This window comes from Mustelus asterias, chromosome 1, assembly GCF_964213995.1.
Source record: "Mustelus asterias chromosome 1, sMusAst1.hap1.1, whole genome shotgun sequence".
Taxonomy (NCBI): Eukaryota; Metazoa; Chordata; class Chondrichthyes; order Carcharhiniformes; family Triakidae; genus Mustelus; species Mustelus asterias.
The window spans coordinates 131,800,084-131,821,984 of record NC_135801.1 but is presented as its reverse complement, the minus strand read 5'-3'; the positions used below and the strand labels follow the sequence as shown (position 1 = coordinate 131,821,984).

The 21,901-nt window shown below is 43.9% G+C and overlaps 1 protein-coding gene across 6 annotated transcripts in view; it reads left to right on the top strand.

Annotated features, from left to right (window-relative positions):
* Positions 1-21,901, top strand: part of ddx4 (DEAD (Asp-Glu-Ala-Asp) box polypeptide 4) — a 99,399-nt gene that overhangs the window by 61,763 nt on the left and 15,735 nt on the right. For all 6 annotated transcript variants that reach the window (XM_078219087.1, XM_078219072.1, XM_078219065.1 and 3 more), the window contains exons 10-15: positions 3,076-3,228; positions 3,833-3,987; positions 5,185-5,314; positions 6,275-6,441; positions 15,819-15,964; positions 21,340-21,439. In XM_078219087.1, the coding sequence (XP_078075213.1) occupies positions 3,076-3,228; positions 3,833-3,987; positions 5,185-5,314; positions 6,275-6,441; positions 15,819-15,964; positions 21,340-21,439 (851 nt within the window). The remainder of the gene's footprint in view (positions 1-3,075; positions 3,229-3,832; positions 3,988-5,184; positions 5,315-6,274; positions 6,442-15,818; positions 15,965-21,339; positions 21,440-21,901) is intronic.

The window sequence follows — 21,901 nt, the reverse complement described above, 5'->3', positions numbered from 1 at the left end:
TCAGCACATTCCTGTAAGGATGAAGGATAAGTATGGCAAGTTTTGGGAACCTTGGATAACAAGAGATATTGTGAGCCTAGTCAAAGAGAAAAAGGAAGCATTTGTCAAAGCTAGGAGGCTGGGAACACAAGAAGCATGTATGGAATACAAGGAAAGTAGAAAGAAACTTAAGCAAGGAGTGAGAAGGGCTAAAAGGGGCCATGAAAAAGCATTGGTCAGCAGGATTAAGGAAAATCCCAAGGCTTTTTATACATATATAAAGAGCGAGAGGGTTGGCCCACTCGAGGACAAGGGAGGGAATCTATACGTGGAGCCAGAGGAAATAGGCGAGGTATTAAATGAGTACTTTGCGTCAGTACTCACCAAAGAGAAGGACTTGGTGGATGATGAGTCTGGGAAAGGATGTGTAGATAGTTTGAGTCGTGTTGAGATCAAAGAGGAGGAGGTATTAGGGTCTTGAGAAACATTAAGATAGACAAGTCCCCAGGGCCTGATGGGAATATACCTCAGAATACTGAGAAGGGCAAGGGAGGAAATTGCTGGGGCCTTGAGAAATCTTTGTATCCTCACTGGCTACAGGGAAGGTCCTAGAGGATTGGAGAATAGCCAATATTGTTCCTTTGTTTAAGAAGGGTAGCAAGAATAATCCAAGTAATTACAGGCCGGTGAGCCTTACATCAGTGGTAGGGAAATTATTGGAGAGGATTCTTCGAGATGGGCTTTATTCCCACTTGGAAATAAGTGGACGTATTAGTGAGAGGCAACATGGTTTTGTGAAGGGGAGGTTGTGTCTCACGAACTTGATCGAGTTTTTTGAGGAAGTGATGAAGATGATTGAGGGTAGGGCAGTGGATGTTGTCTACATGGACTTCAGTAAGGCCTTTGACAAGGTCCCTCATGGCAGACTGGTGCAGAAGGTGAAGTCGCATGGGATCAGAGGTGAGCTGGCAAGGTGGATACAAAACTGGCTCGCTCAAAGAAGAGAGGGTAGCAGTGGAAGGGTGCGTTTCTGAATGGAGGGCTGTGACAAGTGGTGTTCCTCAGGGATCAGTGCTGGGACCGTTGTTGTTTGTAATGTATATAAATGATTTGGAGGAAAATGTAACTAGATTGATTAGTAAGTTTGTGGACGACACAAAGGTTGGTGGATTTGCAGATAGCGATGAGGACCATCAGAGGATAAGCAGGATATAGATCAGTTGGAGACTTGGCTGGAGAGATGGCAGACGGAGTTTAATCCGGACAAATGTGAGGTAATGCATTTTGGAAGGTCTAATACAGATAGGAAATATACAGTAAATGGCAGAACCCTTAAGAGTATTGATAGGCAGAGGGATCTGGGTCACTGAAAGTGGCAATGCAGGTGGAGAAGGTAGTCAAGAAGGCATACGGCATGCTTGCCTTCATCGGCCGAGGTATTGAGTTTAAAAATTGGCAAGTCATGTTGCAGCCTTATAGAACCTTAGTTAGGCCGCACTTGGAATATAGTGTTCAGTTCTGATCGCCACATTACCAGAAGGATGTGGAGGCTTTGGAGAGGGTACAGAAAAGATTTATCAGGATGTTGCCTGGTATGGAGGGCATTAGCTGTGAGGAGAGGTTGGAGAAACGTGGTTTGTTCTCACTGGAACGATGGAGGTTGAGGGGCAACCTGATAGAAGTCTACAAGATTATGAGAGGCATGGACAGAGTGGATAGTCAGAAGCTTTTTCCCAGGGTGGAAGAGTCAATTACTAAGGGGCATAGGTTTAAGGTGCGAGGGGCAAGGTTTAAAGGCAGATTTTTTACACAGAGATTCATGGGTGCCTGGAACTCGTTGCTGGGGGAAGGTAGTGGAAGCAGATAAGATAGTGACTTTTAAGGGGCGTCTTGACAAGTACATGAATAGGATGGGAATAGAGGGATATGGTCCCCGGAAGGTTTGGGGGTTTTAGTTAAGTTGGGCAGCATGGTTGGTGCAGGCTTGGAGGGTCGAAGGGCCTGTTTGTAATGTTTTATGTTCTTTATTCCCACCACCCTCTGGGGTAAAAAGATTTTTTGCTCTAAGCCCCTTTAAATCTCCTGCCCCTTACTGGTTATTGATCCCTCTACTAAGGAGAAAAGTTTCTTCCTTTCTATATTCCTCATAGCTCCATACACCTCGATGAAGTTTCCCCCCCCCTCAAACGTCTCTGCACTAATGAAAACAATTCCAGCCCCTCTTATAGCTGAAACGCTCCGGCCCAGGCAGCATCCTGGTGAATCTCCTTTGCACCCTTTCTAGTGCAATCACATCCTTCCTATAATGTGGCGACCAGAACTGCAAACAGTACTCCAGCTGTGGCCTAATGTGCATTTTACGCAGCTGTGTCATAACCTCCCTGCTCTTGTATTTTATGCCTTAACTAATAAAGGCAGATATCCCATATGCCCATTATCTACTTGTCCTGCTGCCTTCAGGGATCTTTGAACATGCACCCCAAGGTCCCTGTGTTCCTCTGTACTACTTGGTGTCCTACCATTCATTGTTTATTCCCTTGCCTTGTTAGTCTTTCCAAAAACCTCACTCCTTTTTTGGGATTAAATTCCATTTGCTGCTGTTCTGACCATAAAAATGGGCGGCACGGTAGCACAGTAGTTAGCACTGCTGCTTCACAGCTCCAGGGTCCTGGGTTCAATTCCTGGCTCGGGTCACTGTCTGTGTGGAGTTTGCACATTCTCCTCGTGTCTGCGTGGGTTTCCTCCGGGTGCTCCGGTTTCCTCCCACAGTCCAAAGATGTGCGGGTTAGGTTGATTGGCCAGGTTAAAAAAATTGCCCCTTAGAGTCCTGGGATGCGTAGGTTAGAGGGATTAGCGGGTAAAATATGTGGGGGTAGGGCCTGGGTGGGATTGTGGTCGGTGCAGACTCGATGGGCCGAATGGCCTCCTTCTGCACTGTAGGGTTTCTATGGTTTCTATGAATGTATTTGTATTCATGGTGCATATAGTCCCCACCATTGAATGGAGCTAAAAAAATTCTCAAGGTTTGTACACCGTAATTCATTTCAGTTTTAAAAAGACCAATTACTAAAGCTTGTCAGTTTTTTTTCCTTCTAGTCATTTGATGAAGCTCATCTGTGTGAAACTTTGAACAAGAATATAAATAAGGCAGGATATCTGAAACCTACACCAGTTCAGAAACATGGAATTCCAATTGTGCTTTCGGGACGGGATTTGATGGCCTGTGCCCAAACTGGCTCTGGAAAAACAGTGAGTGGTAGAAAAAACACCATGTAACCGTCAACCCTTAATGTGCTGGTAATATTTTATGAATTGCCCTTTTACATGTAAATTTATATTTTAGCACCTTTTGAGTTGGGAAAGATAAAAATAGCTGAGTCCTACTGATCTTTATTTCTGATGCATATTATCTATACCAGCTCATAAGCAATAGCTTCCTGGACAGTGATTGCTACCATCTGATCAGTGTCTTTTTTTGTTTTGTGCGCAACCTGTACATTGCGATGTACAATACCTTTTAAAATTTCTTATGCACCAGCGTTCATGTGTCATTATAAACTGGGTAACTTGCAGCTGGCTGACATGGTATGTTCCAGGTTCTTGTGCATTTAAAGGGAAAATTGCTGCTAATCTTCTACCCTCACACTCTTCGTAAAGGCCATTGCAGTTCTCTGTACCTTTTTCCAAGTCACTTTTCCATGCATGAACCCAAGATAAAGGTCTTTGCTCAACATACGTGCACTGTCAAGTTAGAGTAACTGACTATAAGAATCTGAGACATGTTAATGCTCCTCCTCCCCTGTAATAATTGCAGTCAACCGGTAACTTTGTTTTTTGTATGCACTTGTCACAGGCCGCGTTCCTGTTGCCAATGATAGAAATGTTAATTAGGGGAAATGCAGCATCCAGTCGATTCAAGGAACTACAAGAACCAGAAGTAGTTATTGTAGCTCCAACCCGTGAGCTGATCAATCAGATATATCTGGAAGCTCGGAAATTTTCTTATGGGTAAGTAATAAAAAAATCCCCAAGGATTTGGATTTCTGGCAAAAATACACAAATTGCTGAGTCAGCATTTCTCAAGGTTAACATTTTAGATGTTCGTTTGAACTGAACACTGAAAAGATAAGTGTTCAATTTAAAAACCAAAAAATGCTGGGAAAACTCAACAGGCCTGGCAGCATCTGTGGAGAGAAACGTTTCAAATCCATAAGACTTTCCTTTAGAGGTGAGTTTTTCCAGCATTTTCTCTTTCAGATTTCCAGCATCCACAGTATTTTGCTTTTATTATAATGTCAGTATCATTTGAAGAGGGGGAAGCAAAATTATGTACTATTTTTAAGATGGCAGCATCTCCCAAACTTTATTCAGAAGGCTGCAATTGCATGGGGGACACCTATCACCTCCCAGAATCTCTCCCTGTTCGGACTTGGGTATGTGTCCCCATTTTTTTCATTGTCAATGGTTAATAATTCTAGAACGCCCTGATGGTGGTACTTGCACCGCGATGACTTCAGTGGCTCAGGTGGGCCCAACACCACTCCAAGGTGGGTTTTAAGTCCAGGCCTGGCCTGGAATTAATGTTTTTTTTAAAAAAAAGGATGGTCCTTATGTCAGCAGAAAGATATAAAAAGAACACTGGGCTGGTTAGCTCAGTATGGTTCAGAATAATACCATAACGTGATTTTGATTCACATTCCTGCTGAGGTGAACATGAGACCTGCCTGTCTGCACTTGGCCCCTGTGAGTAGAAAGCAGTGACGAACCAGTACTTTCTAATGGCTCAGGGATGAAACATCATGCACAGACCTGCCTTTGGGCAGGGCGCAATGAACAAAGTAATAAAAAGTGCAAATTGTAGAATGTGGGAAAGGCCTACTGGATCAAAAATGAGAGGTTGGGGGGTAAAGCTGAGGAAAATGACAAATACAACGCAGCAGTTTTTTTTGACACTATGCAGTTAGGCACCTGAAGCCTACAGGGTGAGGGAAGTAGGCTAACCCCATGAACCCGGTCCCTGTCAACATTTGTTGCAAAGGGTTCAAGACTCTATTCTTGACGTTTGTGTTGAGTATTGTTGGGAATGGGATAGGAAATTTTGAGTGCTGAGCTGAAGGAAGGTCCAGGTCATATTTACAGGTTAAAATTGCCTAACATTTCCCCTCAAGTTAATTTTATGAATCCTGTGTTTTTCAATATTTACAGAACCGTTATAAGACCTGTTGTGGTTTATGGGGGAACGAGTACAGGCCATCAAATTCGTCAGGTTTTACAAGGGTGTAATATCTTGTGTGGCACCCCTGGCAGACTTTTGGATATGATCTCCAAAGGAAAGGTAAGCTGTTGGTCATTGTATAGTAAAAGGCTATTATAGAAATTTACTGTCAAGAGTGCTGGCAAATCGAAAGCCGTAAGTTGTCATATGATGGAACAACTGGGCTGAAACTGAGATTGATCATGGATTGTGCATTTAATGGACAATTTCGGATCATTTCTTGTGTTAACCAGAAACTAGAATTTCCACTCTTAACAGAAGAAATATTGTTTTTTCTAACCTACCACTGTACTGAAAGAAGGAAGAATATTTTTTTAAAAAATCAGCATGCTGAAAATCCTTATTGAGACGAGCAACATCTGTGAAGAGAGAAAGACTTGACATTTCAGGTCCTCTCCACAGATGCTGCCAGACCTGATGAGGATTTTTAGCATTTTCTGGTTTTCCATATTTCCAGCATCTGCAGTATTTTGATTTTGGAAAGAATGCGTTGCCTGATGGGCTACAAGTAGGCCAAAAACCCTCAGGATAAATGTTGGCCATCTTTATTCTAACTTTGGAAAATAACTGGCTGTGATTTGCATCCAGTAACTATGTAGATAACATCCTGTATTATCAGAAGAGTGCTAGTAAGCTTTTGAAATGTAGTCCAGGACATCTTTTCTTCTTACCATGGAAGTATGGGGATAGATTTAGCCCACCATTTCAGCAGTAACATGGCAAAACAATTCCTGCCTTTTATTAAATCTATCTGATTTCTTAAGTTGATCGGAAAATAGAACCGGATCTACTAAGGGCAGGCACTCCTTGATTTTTTTTTTGCCAGATTACCACCAAGATTCTAAAGATAAAGATGTGTTCGTACTCTTTCCAATTAAAGATCATTGATTAATATGATGACCAACGTTCCTCTCGCCACCTGTGGCCCATATGGTTTAATGGTAGCTCATCATTTTATGACCAGCATTTTTATTCTGACTCTAGCTCCTGATGAAACTTATCTATTTTCATGATTTCTAGGTTGGCCTTGGTAAGGTTCAGTACTTGGTATTAGATGAAGCAGACCGTATGCTGGATATGGGATTTGAACCTGACATGCGGAAACTAGTCAGTTCCTTTGATATGCCACCAAAACAAAACCGCCAGACATTGATGTTCAGTGCCACCTTTCCTGAAGAGATTCAAAGGCAAGTTCAAACACCAAGCACGTTTAGAAACATTATTATTTCGAAAGTTTGCTCATGCTCCAGTTCAATACTGAACTATCACAGCTAGGATAAGATGGTCTTGGGCAAATGAGCATAACTGAATTTGTTTACTTTTTCAAAATGAAGTTGATTTTTGTTTAGTCTTGGTTTGGCAGCACTCCCCTTAAAACACATAACTGAGATTAAAAGCCATCTGTTGTCCATTATGTTCCAGGCCTAACTCAATATAAATGTGGTAGTTAACTATTTGGTGCCTTCAAAAACCTGAGGGAAGATCCAGATTACATTTGAACCAAGTTTTATATATGTAACTTGCACTTTACTTTTGAACATGGTGCACAGCGTTTTGTTTGCATAATGAATGCAATTCAATCGAGTTGATTTCAATATACAGATAGTTAAAGTTCAGAATAATTCTCAATCGAAATGAATATGATGTATGCTAATGTTAACCTGAAATATAGCTGATTGTGACTATTAATTTTTCAAATTGGTTTATATTGTCAATTATAAGTGCATGTGTTACTCGTTCACCCATAAACTCAATTCAGCTGCAAGGTTAGAAAAATATTTCTAATGAAAGTAAAGTTTATTTATTAGTCACCAGTAAGGCTTACATTAACACTGCCAAGAAGTTACTGTGAAACTCCCCGAATCGCCACAGTCCGGCACCTGTTCGGGTCAATGCACCAAACCAGCACATCTTTCAGAATGTGGGAGGAAACCAGAGCACCCGGAGGAACGAACGCAGACACTGGGAGAACGGGTGAAGTCCAGACAGACAGTGACCCAAGCCGGGAATCGAACTCTGGTCCCTGGTACTGAAGCAGCAGTGCTACTGTGCTGCCCGGGATGGGTTGCTGTGCAGAGTATTTTAATTATAAACTTTTCATTATTTAATAAACATCTAATTCAGCATGTTATTGCGAATTGAAAAGAAAGGGTTCTAGCAAGGGAGACTTGTATTCGATTGTATTATCTAGGATAAAGTTATTGGCACAAAAATACTTTCCTCTTGATTGGTTCTTCTAGAAATGGAGTTGAGGCACAGTTGATCCCTCATTTGAGTTTTTAAACTAGAAAGCTTTTCAAAGTCTTCCTTGGCCGCACCCATTGGGGTTCCTCATGTCCACTAAATAATTCTCCGCCCAATAATGTGGTAAATGATGGTTAGTCTGAAGAGATCTAGTTTTAACAGGACGTACATTTCCCTACAGCCCACCCTTTTATAGCACATTATAGTCAGCACATAATTTTGACAAGTCTACTTACTGTTTCAAACAACAAAAAGTTCTCTGCCCAAGTCCCCTAGTTATGCCCGCATTGAAACTTTCAAACACACTGCTGATTGCATGTCACCTTGTTGACTTTCTAAGGACTGGCCTCAAACTTCCATTAGATTCCTGCAAGCAGAAGCTTCAGTCTCTCTCTCCCTCCCCCTCCTGCCAACAGAGGTCACAGGACATTTAGCAAATCAATATCAATAACCACCTTTACTTCTCACAGGGTTTTTGTGCATAGCCAGTACTAAAAGGTTAATTCTGGTACTTGGGTTTTTGTGCAACCTTCTGGAGATTCTGAAACAGACGATGCATTTTTCAAATAACCATTTATATGCATCAAAGCATAGCCATTCAGTCATTCAGACCTTTGCATTTGTTAATATATTGGCCAATGTTGATTAGTTCCTAGTCTTGTGTGGGAGAAGTAACATTGGCATCTCATTGAGGCTTTTCTCAGAACTCGTCTAATTTGAGCTGATGCCTTTCTGCCAAACTCATACTTTGTATGTCCTTGTGTTGCCCTTTATATGTTGTTTCTAGATGTAGAAAATCTGCTTAATAGTTGAATATGTACAGAAATACTCCGGGTTACAAAATTTAGCTGTCTGTTGAAGTACCAGAATATAGATGGAAACTTTCTCCCAGTGCTGATTTATAAACATGCTTGATGTGGTAAACCACTACTTGATTTGATTTTCATTTATTATTGTCACATGTATTAGTATACAGTGAAAAGTATTGTTACTTGAGTGCTATACGGACAAAGCATACTGTTCATAGAGAAGGAAACGAGTGCAGAATATAGTGTTACATTGCTAGAGTATAGAGAAAGATCAACTTAATGCAAGACAGGTCCATTCAAAAGTCTGACAGCAGCAGGGAAGAAGCTGTTCTTGAGTCGGTTGGTACGTGACTTCAGAATTATATCTTTTTCCTGACAGAAGAAAGTGGAAGAGAGCATGTCCGGGGTGCGTGGGGTCCTTAAATATGTTGGCTGCTTTGCCGAGACAGCGGGAAGTGTAGACCGTCAATGGATTGGAGGCTGGTTTATGTGATGGATTGGGCTACAGTCACGACCTTTTGCAGTTTCTTGCAGTCTTGGGCAGAGCAGGAGCCAAACCAAGCTGTGTTACAACCAGAAAGAATGCTTGTTAAGGTGCATCTGTAAAAGTTGCTAAGGGTTGTATCTGACATGCCAAATTTCCTTGGACTTCTGAGAAAGTAGAGGCGTTGGTGGGCTTTCTTAACTATAGTGTCGGCATGGGGGGACCAGGACAGGTGGTTGGTGATCTGGACAACTAAAAACCTGAAGCTTTCAACTATTTCTACTACTTCGTCCCCGTTGATGTAGATAGGGGCATGTTCTCCTCTACGTTTCCTGAAGTCAATGACAATCTCCATTGTTTTGTTGACATTGAGGGAGAGATTATTGTGATGTGGAGGGGAATTTGGCCACACAGTCATAGGTGTATAAGAAGTATAGTAGAGGGTTGAGACAGCCTTGTGGGGTACCGGTGTTGAGGATGATTGTGGAGGAGGAGGTGTTGCCCATCCTTATTGATTGTGGTCTGTGGTTAGGAAGTTCAGGATCCTGTTGCAGAGGGAGGAGCCCAGGCCATGGAGTTTGGAGATGATTTTCGTGGGAATAATAGTGTTGAAGGCTGAGCTGTAGATAATAAATGGGTGTCTGACACACGTGTCTTTGTTAGCTAGGTGTTCCCAGGGTTGAGTGCAAGGCCAGGGAGATGGCGTCTGCTGTTGCGGCAGTAGGCAAACTGTAGTGGATCCAGGAGGCCAGAATTGATTTATGGCATGACTAACCTTTCGAAGCACTTCATAATGATGGATGTCAGAATCATCAGACGATACTCATTGAGGCATGCTGCTTGGCTTTTCTTTGATACTGGGATGATGGTCGTCATCTTGAAGCAGATAGGGACTTCAGATTGTTGTAAAGAGAGGTTGGAGATGTCTGCGAATACCCCCGCCAGCTGATCTGTGCAGGATCTGAGTGGTCGTCTAGGTACCCCATCCGGTCCAGGGGTTGACCTTCGAGAAGGCTGCTCTGACATTTGCATTGGTGACCTCAGATACGGTTTCATCTGAGGCTTCCAGGGTGGAGGGCATGCTCTCACTGACCTCTAGCTCAAAACGGGCGTAGAATGCTTTGAGCTCTTCAGGGAGGGATGCATTGGACCAAATGATTTTACATGCCTTCATCTTGTAGCTTGTAATGTCTTGCAGACCTCGCCATAGTCGATGGGGGTCCATGTGGCTAGCCTGGGATTCCAGCTTGGCCCAGTCTTATCTTTTGGCATCTTTGATGGATCTCCTTGGATCATATCTAGGTTTCTTGTATAGGTCCGGGTCGCCAATCTTGAACACATCAGACCTAGACTTCAGCAAGCTGTGGATATCCCTGTTCACCCATGGTTTCCAGTTGGGAAACTCGTGGATTTGCTTCTTTGGCACGCAGGCTTCTACACACTTGCTGATTAAGTCCGTTACTGTAGTGGCTTACTTGTTCGGGCTGGTCGCAGAGTTTTTAAATACTGACCAGTCCACTGACTCGAGCAATCCTGTAGGCGATCATCCGATTCCTCAGACCAACATTGCACGACTTTCTTTGACAGATTCTCTCGCTTCAGTTTTTGCTTGTCAGCTGGGAGCAGAAGCACAGCCTTGTGGTCTGATTTGCCAAAGTGTGGGCAGGCAGTAGAGCGGTAGGCATGTTTGATATTTATGTAGCAGTGGTCTCGGATGTTTTGAGCCTCTAGTGGAATGGATGTATTGGTGGGAACTTGGTAGTACACTCTTGTGTTTGGCCTGATTGAAGTTGCCGGCCACGCTGAATAAGGCCTCAGGATGTTTTGTTCCGAGGCTATTTGATCGTCCAGCGTGATCTTCACATTCACTTGGTGTGGGATGTGAACTCCCGCAGTAGGGGTGGCATTTTAGTGTCATGTATTCTAGGTCCAGGGAGCAGAAGCCTGCCAGTGTTGCTACGTCTAGGCACCACAAGGTGGTGATTAGGAGGGAGACCCCACTCCCCTAGTCTTGCCTGAGGCTGCTGAAAAGTTCATTCGATGGATTGAGAAGCCCTCTGGTTGTAGGGCACAGTCTAGTGAAGAAGGAGTAAGCCACGTCTCCGTGAAGCAGAGCACACAGCAGTCCCTGGGTTCTCTTTGGAAAGTGAATCTGGCTTTTAAGTTCGTCTAGCTTGTTTTCCAGAGCTTGGATATTTGCAAGGAGTAAGCTGGGGAGGGGGGCCTTGGGACCACGTTGTTTTATTCTGGCCTGCACGTTTTCCACACTTCCTGGAGTGACTGGTTCTCTTTGAGCCTGGGGGACAGTCAGAGTAGCTTGCGGTGTTAAGGGTACATTTGTGTCCAATGAGGTTCTTCGCTCTGGTCGGCGTTTGGATGGAGGATTTGTTGCCTTGCTTGAGGTTCCTGCGTCAGTGTATGGGTCTGCGCAGTTGGGCGTTCTGCGTCGCTGTTGGGCTGTGGTTTGGCTTTGCAGGTTGGTGGATGTCCAGACCACGCTCCGGCGAGGACGGGTCGAAGGCCGGTAAGTGGATGACTTGTCGTGGATGAGTTGGTGGCTGGGTTCTGTGTATTGGGTCCGCTGGGTCACTGCCAGGTCAGGATCTTCCCTTGGAGGTCGGAGGATCTCGAGACCTTCAAGTAAATTTTAAAGAGCAGTGTTAGTGATGGTTAGGCAGTGGGAGTTGATTTAGGAGTGTGGGGCGATTGTAGAAGGGGAGTGGAGGGAGTGCTTGGGGCTTGCAGGAGGTTGCAGTTCTCCAGGTTGGGGGCTGGGGAGGAGAGGGCTCCAGCCCCAGGGATGCAGGTCTGGTCGTTGGAGACCAGCAGAGTGAAGATCCCGGCTTCAGTGGCATTTTCCTGGTCTCTGGAAGTCAGTGTAGTAAAATCCCCAGTCCTGGGACTGCAGCACTGCAGGTCACACGTACTTTGGTCCAGCGGGTACAATACGTCTTGATAGATTATTCCAAGTTCATTTTGCTTGGGATTATATACCACAGGTTTTTATCATCTGTAGTTTACTTTCAGTTGCGTCTGAATTTATAGCTGGGCTCTGTATGGAGTAGAAACATTATTATGAACTTGTAGAATCACTTGTAGAGTTAACAGAAAGCATTCTGTGTCCTTTGGACCTTCATCCAGCAAGGATGGGAGAGGGATAGACACTGAAGGTTAAACCTGGGACCAAATGGTTGAATGAAACACCTGAGGATTGATTTGTACAGGAGTTTCTCAATCTTGGCAGAAGATTGGGAGCACCCCCGTGGAAATTACAGCTGCCGTTTACCAACTGAGCCATTGCTGGAATATTATTGATGTGTTTATTTTCATTCAGCATTTGTACAGCATTCCTTCCTCCTGAGGTTATAGTCTTTTGTGCAATATGCCTTTGACAATTCAACTTTAAATTATACTTGGATAAAAGCAAAATATTGCGGATGCTGGAATCTGAAACAAAAACAGAAAATGCTGGAAAATCTCAGATTCCAATTTCCACTCCTCTATCATCTTCACATGGTCCATCTCTGACACTTCTCTTCCCTCCCTTTACTACTCCATTTCTGGTGATCAACTGTCTACCAGTATCCATTACAAGCCTGGCTCCTACAACTACCTTGACTGCAGCTCCTCACGCCCCACATCATGTAAGGACTCCATCCATTCTCTCAGTTCCTTTGCATCTGTTCTGATGATACCACTTTCGAAAAAAGCGCTGCAGATATGTCTTCCTCCTCCTTCAACCATGATTTTTCACTCACTGACAGTGGTTGACAGAGCTCTCAACTGCATCCGACTCATCCCCTGGGTCACTGTTCTCGCCCCTTCCCCTCCCTCTCAGAACCAGGATAGGGACCCTCTTGTTCTCACTTTTCACCCCACCAGACTCCGCATTCAAAGCATAATCCTCTGTCATTTCCGCCAACTCCCAACATGATGCTACAATTCAACACATCTTCCCCCTCACCCCCTTGTCAGCATTCCGCAGGGACCATTCTCTCCGGGACACCCTGATCCACTCCTCCATCACACCCAACACCTCATCCCCTGCCCACGGCACCTTCCCATGCTATCGTAAAAGGTGTAACACCTGCTGTTTTAACTCCTCCCTGCTCACCATCCCAGGTCCTAAACAGCGCTTCACATGCATCTCCTTCAGTTTGGTCTATTGCATTTGCAATTCCCAAGGAAGTCAACTCTACATCGGAGAGACCAAATACAGGCTCGGTGACTGCTTTGCTGAACACCTTTGGTCCGTCCGCAAGCAGGACCCAGACCTTCCTGTCGCTTGCCACTTCAACACACCACTCTGCAAAAGGTCAGGGACAGACATGCGGACAGGAAAGCAATGTTCTAGCGAACACCAACGCAAACTGGAAGAACAGCACCTCCTCTTCCAATGCACTTACAGCCTTTCCGGACTGAATATTGAGTTCAACAACTTCAGAACATGAACTAACTCTCTCCACCGTCACTCCATTTCCACTTATTTCATTCTGTTTCTTCTTTTCATCTCATTCATCCATTATTATCATCCTTCTGTATCTCTGTTCTGCCATTCAAGCATTCTGATCTCCAGTACAGAAAGAGGCCATTCAGCCCATCGAGTCTGCACCGACCACAATCCCACCCAGGCCCGACCCCCGTATCTCTACATATTTTACTCGCTAATCCCTCTAATCTATGCATCCCAGGACACTACGGGGCAATTTTAGCATGGCCAATCAACCTAACCCGCGCATCTTTGGACTGTGGGAGGAAACTGGAGCATCTGGAGGAAACCCACGCAGACACGAGGAGAATGTGCAAACTCCACACAGACAGTGACCCAAGCTGGGAATCGAACCCGGGTCCCTGGAGCTGTAAAGCAGCTGTGCTAACCACTGTGCTACCGTGCAGCCCAATGGATGCTTTTAGCACCCCTCTCAGCCTTCTACACTGGCGAAGGGTCACCCAGACTCTCAATATTGGCTCTATTTTCTCGCCACAGATGCTGTCAGACTTGCTGAGATATTCCAGCATTTTCTGTTTTTGTTTCAAATTAAACTTCCTTGATAGCTTTGTTCTTAATTACTAATACTCTTATTTTTGTTCTGAACGAGTCATGATCAAAATTCTGTCATTGAAATATGAGCGTAGGTATAAGTCATTTAGCCCCTTAAACATGTTATGCCACTTATTGTGATTGATCTCTCTTATCCTCTTGGTCTGCTTGCCTTGGCTCCATATCCCTATAACCTCAATGTCAATTTACTTCAGCTGTAAATTTAATTAGCATCTACTGCACTTTGAGTGAGATATTTCTACCATTTGTGTGAAGTGTTTCCTTTAGTCCAGTATCGAGCATTATTGGGTAAAAACCTTGCTCAAACATGTAATAAACTACATAGAGGTCAGTTGAAAAATGTAAAAACAATTCAAGTTGATCATTAGGCTGGGAGATGATTTGGCTTGGCTGAGATAGGGTGGTACCACATCACCCCCCCACACGCACGCACACACACCCCAGTATGGTATTGCTTAATCAGTGCAACTGAGGCTGTCTGGAGGTTAGATGACTGGATCCTTTTCTCACTTCCTTATTTGTTGTACTGGCACAGAAAATTGAGTTTCTTTCTGCATAAATAGTGTCTCATTGAAGGTAACAGTTGTTTGGGATACTGTTGTTTACAATAACTGCTATCTGACTTTTTGTACTTTAGAACCAATTTAAATAAAGCACTGACTGAGCTGAAGCAAAAATGCTTACCATTGGTAAAGAGAAAAGTGATTTATTCGATCTAATAGTTTATCTGATATCTGCAGCTGCTTGTCCCTCAGTTTGAGAGATTTGAAGCTGCTAGCTTCATTTGTATGTATTGATAAACTGGCTTATTCACGGAATCAGGCCATTCAGCCCATCAAACCTGCACCGACAACAATCCCATCCAGGCCCTATCCCTGCAACTCCATGTAGTTACCTTGCTAAACCCCCTGACACCGAGGGACAATTTAGCATGGCCAATCCACCTAACCTGCACATCTTTCGACTGTGTGGGACATCTTTCGACTGTGTGGGGAGAGAAGATGAATCATAGAATCATAGAAACCCTACAGTGCAGAAGGAGGCCATTCGGCCCATCGAGTCTGCACCGACCACAATCCCACCCAGGCCCTACCCCCACATATTTTACCCACTAATCCCTCTAACCTACGCATCCCAGGACTCTAAGGGGCAATTTTTTTTAACCTGGCCAATCAACCTAACCTGCACATCTTTGGACTGTGGGAGGAAACCGGAGCACCCGGAGGAAACCCACGCAGACACGAGGAGAATGTGCAAACTCCACACACACTGACCCGAGCTGGGAATCGAACCCGGGACCCTGTAGCTGTGAAGCAGCAGTGCTAACCACTGTGCTGCCGTGCTGTTCACGTAACGTGTCTGTTATCCTGTAAGACTCTTCACTCGTATGTTCTTGTTTTGCTTTGTGATGTACCAGTGAAACCAGTGGCTGAATGAGGAGCAAAGAAAATACCTTGAATTTCCAAATTTCAGCAAGTTAATCATTATCATACAGCATCAGCCCATAATTTGTGTTGGCTCCTGGAAAGCATTATCTAATTAGTCCCGTTCTTTCTGCGTACTGATGTAAATTGTTCCTCCTTTTCGAGCATAGATCTAATTTGCTTTAGAAAGTTAGTCAAATCTGTTTCTGCTACCTTTCAGATCAGCAAAACCCACTTTGCATATTCCATCTCATCCCCTCCCCTTTATTGTTTTGCAAATTATCCTAAATTTGTGCCTTCCAGTTAACAGCCAATGTAAACAAGTTTCTCTTTATTTAGCCTATCAAAATGCATTAATATTTTATGCTGTTCAATTGAGCTGATGTCATCTCTCCATTTTTAATCTTGTTTGCATTATCTTGTGTGGCTAAAAAAAACAAAAACTGAGTTTTGACCGGAGTAAATTTATTTAGTTGTAAATAGTGAAGTTCAAACCGGTCCAAATGTTTAATTTTCATGTTGTTGTGCTTCTTTCCTGAAGGTTGGCTGCAGATTTCATGAAGAGCGACTATTTGTTCCTTGCGGTTGGCCAAGTGGGAGGGGCCTGTGGTGATGTGCAGCAGTCCATACTGCAAGTTGACCAGTATTCCAAAAGGAACAAATTGGTTGAAATCCTCACTAACATAGGTGAGAATGATATTACTGAGCCATGGCCTCCGAGGTTTACAGCACAGAAAGAGGGCGATTGGCCTATTGTATCTGCGACAGCCATCAAGCACCCATCTATTCTAATCCCATTTTTCAGCGCTTAGTCTGTAGCCTTGAATGCTATGGCATTTTAAGTGCTCATCTAAAATGCTTTTAAATTTTGCCTGTACCATCTTTCAGGCAGAAAGTTCCAGATTCCCACCATTCTCTGCGTGAAGCTTTTCCTCAAATCCCTTCTAAATCTTACTGTAAAGCTATGTCCCCTGATTATTGACCCCTTTACTATAGGGCAAGGTTTCTTCATAATTTTGTACACCATAATGAGGTCTGTTCCTCTCTTCACCCCTGTCCCCAGCCTTCTCTGCTCTAATGAAAACAACTCCGACCTAACCAGCCTTTCTTCATAGCAGCAATGCTCCAGCCCAGGCAACATCCTGGTGAATCTCCTCTGTACTATTTCCTCGGGTGGATGGAGCTATTACAAGGGGGCATAACTATAGGGTTTGTGGTGGGAGTTTCAGGAAGGATATCAGAGGTAGGTTCTTTACGCAGAGAGTGGTTGGGGTGTGGAATGGACTGCCTGCAGTGATAGTGGAGTCAGACACTTTAGGAACATTTAAGCGGTTATTGGATAGGCACATGGAGCACACCAGGATGATAGGGAGTGGGATAGCTTGATCTTGGTTTCAGATAAAGCTCGGCACAACATCGTGGGCCGAAGGGCCTGTTCTGTGCTGTACTGTTCTATGTTCTTTGTACCCTTTCTGGTGCACCCTTTCATAACCCCTCTGCAATCTGCCTTGACTAATAAAGGCAAGTATCCTATATGCCTTCTTAACTACCTGTCCTGTTGCCTCTGGGTAGCTTTGGATATGCATCCAAAAATCCTTTTGGTCCTCTACTACTTGGCGTCCTATTGTTCAGTTCCTTGCCTTGTTACTCCTCCCAAAATGCATCACCTCACTCCTTTTAAAAAGACCATAAGACATAGGAGCAGAATTAGGCCACTCAGCCCATTGAGTCTGCTCCGCCATTCAATCACCTGTGCCCCCTGACTCTCCTGGAGCTCTGGTATCCCACTGGTGTCTTCCACCGTGAAGACTGATGCAAAGTAACTATTCAGTTCCTTTGCAATTGCTTTGTTTCCTATTATTTATTCTCCAGCGTCCTTATCCTGTGGTCCAATGGCTATTTTTGCCTCTCTATTACTTTTTTATATATTGAAAAAACTCTTCCTGTCTTTTATATTACTAGCTAGCTTACACTCATATTCTATCTTCTTCCTCCCCCCACCCCCCCCATGCCACTTTGTATGCTTTTTATTTTGCTTTTATGCTGTCCTTGACTTCTCTTGTCAGCCATGGATGCTTCATCCTCCCCTTGGCATGTTTCCTCCTCCTTGGGATGAATTTCTGTTGTGCCTTCCAAATAACTCAAACTCCTGCCATTGCTGTTCCACTGTCTTCCCTGCTGTGAAATTAACCTTTCGGGGTTAATTTCCATTTGCCACTCTTCTTCTCATCAGCGCAGCCCGTCTATCATCCTGTAATGGAAGGCTTTGCTCCTCACTGTTTACCACACAATAGATTTCATGGCATCGGCAAACTTGCTGATCATACCCCCACATTCATGTCTAGATCATTAATGCACATTACAAACAGTAAGGGACTTGGCACTGATCCCTGCGATACACCACTGAATACTGGCTTCCGGTCGCAAAAAATACCGTTGACCATTACCATCTGCCATTTAGCCAACTTTAGAACCTTTTGCCAAATTTCCCTGGATCCCATGGGCTCTTAGCTTCTTGACCAGAGAGGATTTGAAAATTAACGTCAGCCCCTGCAAGCCCCTCCCTTGCCTTACACAGCAGACAAGGATGCATCCCGTCTGGGAATTTATCCACTTTTAAACCCACTGAAACTGCCAGCACCTTCTCCCCTCAATGCCAATCTGTTCACCCCCCCCCTTCCTGCTTTCTAGACCTACATCTTCCTTCTCCATTGTGATGCAAGATGCAAAGTACTCAATTAATAGCTCGTCAATGTCTTTTGGTTCTACACAGATCGCCACTTTGGGCCCTACTCTTTTCCTGGTTATCCTTTTGCCCGTAATATACTTAAAGCGTCTTGGGATTTTCCATTATTTTGCGCTCGTGTTTTTTTAATGCCCCCTCTTCACTCTCCTAATTTCCTTTTAAGTGCCCTCCCTGCACATTCTACACTACTCAACATGCTGTTTTGAGCCCTTTGTATCTGTCATAAGCTTCCCCTTTTCCTTATTGGTTTCATATATTCCATGACATCCAGTGTTTTTGGTCCTACCCTTTACCTTTACGGGAACATGTTAGCTTTATATTCTCCCTATTTCCCTTTTAGAATGACTCTTGCTCTGATGTGAATTTTCCTACAAGTAGCTGCTCCCAGTCCACTTTGGCCAGTGGACAAATAGAATGTTTATCCACATTCTATTTGGATAATTGTCTTATTCGATTAAAATTGCAATCTCTGAGCAGGAGGCGGCCATGTGGCCCTTCGAGCCTGGTCCGCCATTCATTACGATCATGGCTGATCATCCAACTCAATAGCCTAATCCTGCTTTTTCCCCCATAACCTTTGATCCCAAGCTGCCTCTTGAATACATTCAATGTTTTGGCATTAACTGTGGTAATGAATTTCACAGGCTCACTGCTCTTTGGGTGAAGAAATGCATGGTGGTGCAGTGGTTAGCACTGCTGCCTCATAGCACCTGGGACCCAGGCAGTTCCAGCCTCGGGTCACTGTCGTGTGTGGCATTTGCACATTCTCCTCGTGTCTGTGGGTTTTCTCCAAGTGCTCCAGTTTCCTCCCACAGTCCAAAGATGTGCGGATTAGATTGACTGGCCATGCTAAATTGACCCTAGTGTTGGGGAATTAGCAGCGTAAATGAGGGTTATGGGTATGGGGCCTGGGTGGATTGTGTTCGGTACAGACTTGATGGGCCGAATGGCCTCCTCCTGTACTGTAGGGATTCTATGAAATGCCTCCTCCCTTCCAGTCCTAAATGGTCTACCTTGAATTCTCAGACTGTGACCCCTGATTCTGGATACCCCCACCATCAGGAATATCCTCTCTGCATCTACCCTGTCTAGTCCTGTTAGAATTTTATAAGTGTCTGAGATTCCCTCCTCATTTGTCTGAACTCCAGTGAAGACAATCCTAACCTAGTCACAATCTGTCCTCTTTCCAGTCCATCTTTTTCCTTTTCCATAATTACCTTGAATCTTACTGAATTATGTTCACTATCATCAAAATGCTCCCCCACTGACACCTCTACTGTCCCAGCTTCCTTACCTAAAATTAGGTCAAGTGTCACCCCTTTCTGTGTTCTGACTCAAAATGCTCTGCTGGATGCACTAAGAATTCCACCCTCTCGAAACTTTTCACACTTTGTCTATCCTAATTAATACTGGGCAAGTTGAAATCCCCTCCTATTACCATTTTATTTTTACCTTTCTGTCCTGCACATCTGCTCTTCTATCTCTCCATGATTGTTTCTGTCCCTAAACAAAGTGTCCCCCTTTGTTTTTAAATTCCACCCATATGGCCTCAATTGAGGAGCCAGCTCAGCCTCACTTAGTTTTAAATTTCCTTGCACTGTCATTTGATCAGCCAGAAATGCATGAAGGATTTGCTGAAATAACTCTACACTTTAGTTGTGTACAGTACTCGAAGGTGCCTGGGGAGCCATATCCCCACAAAGAATTGATTGGTTCAAGAGGCAAAGGTAAAAATTTGATAGGTGGCAAGAGTACATAATTCTTTACAAAAGTACAGTAAGACTATTTCCAGAAAAATAGTTAGGAGCAGCTGCTCCAAGTTGAAGGAATACTGGAAATTGAAATACAAAAAGTGATTGAAAATTTATTTACAAAGAGGTCCTGCTCCAGTCAAATTATTTTTTGGGAAACTGCATTTGAAATGAATATTCTTTGATTGAAGTGAATATTCTTTGATTTTGCTTCCTGAGCATTTCACAAATATACTTGAATTGTTTTATTTGTATTTCCCTCAGTAGCATTCATGTCGAGAGGGCTAGAATACAAGAGTGGAGATGTACTTCTGAGGCTGTATAAGGCTCTGGTCAGACCCCATTTGGAGTATTTGTGAGCAGTTTTGGGCCCCGTATCTAAGGAAGGATATGCTGACCTTGGAAAGGTTCCAGAGGAGGTTCACAGGAATGATCCGTGGAATGAATCATATCCGTGGTTTGAGGAACGGTTGAGGACTCTGGGTCTGTACTGGTTGGAGTTTAGAAGGATGAGGGAGGATCTTATTAAAACTTACAGGATACTGTGAGGCCTGGATAGAGTGGACATGGAGAGGATGTTTCCACTAGTAGGAAAAACTAGAAGCAGAGGGCACAACCTCAGGCTAAAGGGACGATCCTTTAAAACTGAGATGAGGAGGAATTTCTTCAGCCAGAGAGTGGTGAAACTGTGGAACTCTTTGCCGCAGAAGGCTGTGGAGGCCAGGTCATTGAGTGTTTTTAAGACAGAGATAGATCGGTTCTTGATTAATAAGGGGATCAGGGGTTATGGGGGGAAAAGGCAGGAGAATGGGGATGAGAAATAATTTCAGCCATGATTGAATGGCGGAGCAGCTCTATGGGCCGAGTGGCCTAATTCTGCTCCTGTATCTTGCGGTCTTATGGTTATGGTCTTGTGTAGCATGATTGTAAACCAAGCTACCATAATTCATCTAGGCCTGAATTTAAGGCTTCACTTATTGGATTTTGGGGCAGTTAATTAAATGTAGTCAGCCTGCCCATTCCTCCAATATGCCAGCATTAGGAGGTGGTGTTTAGGCAGCACACCACTAGTGGGCCATATGAGGCCCATAAGCAGGCAAGTATGTGCCCACTAACGGGCTTTAAGCTGCCATCAGGATTTAACCAAAAGTTGGAGAGGCCCACATCAAGTGCTCTGCGCGGGTGGGTGGAGCGCTAGAATTTCCAATGACCTTTCCTCCCTCCCCAAGGTTGTACCCCCTGCAGCTTAGCACCTGGCAAGATTCCTGGAGCTTCTGGCCAATCACAGCTCTGAGGTGGGACTTCCTGATTTAGATCTAGACATGATCTAGACTTCCTGATCTAGACATCCTGCATCTAGCCTATAAGTTAAATGGCTGTGTGGCTATCCCTAAACTTTTAGCCAGGCGTCCGACGCCTTGTATAATTCCGTTCTTCGATTCTGAAATGCTTCATTTGACAGCAAAGGGTAATTAGGGATGTCACCAAATGTTAGTGCAGAAATGATTTCTAGCACCTATTGGTGCGCAAAAGAGCGGTTTCTTAATTTAAGCAGTGTTTTACAGGTATTGAACGGACTATGGTTTTTGTTGACACCAAACGAAAGGCCGACTTTCTTGCTACCTTCCTTTGTCAAGAAAAATTCCCTACGACAAGTATTCACGGGTAAGGTTTTATCATTTGCTTCTCATAAATATAATTATTGCTGACTGCCTAGAATCCAGTGGTCTTTGGGAGGGCTGCTGGGTATGTTCCTCCTAGTATCTGCTTTGGTTCAGCTGCTGAAACTCATGGAAAAAAACATGCATCTTGTGTATGAAGCATTGAAGTCACTGCCAGGGTTGAAAAGAGAAGAGATTGAGAAGTTGAATTTATTTTTTCTCATTCCCTCTTGACCCATTGGCGTAAACAAAATGCTTTCATTTTGACTGCATTCTATACAAAACTTAGGATTTTGAATCAATTTTTTGTGAATTTTGACAATACGTTTTAATAATCTCTCGAATGTCAGATTTTGCAATATACCCATCTGGATGCTACAAACCTGTCTGTGGTAGTTAATTGCCCAGATCAGTAATGGGTATATCTGGGTGCTTTTTTATTTCTTAATGTGATTCTGGGAGAGGG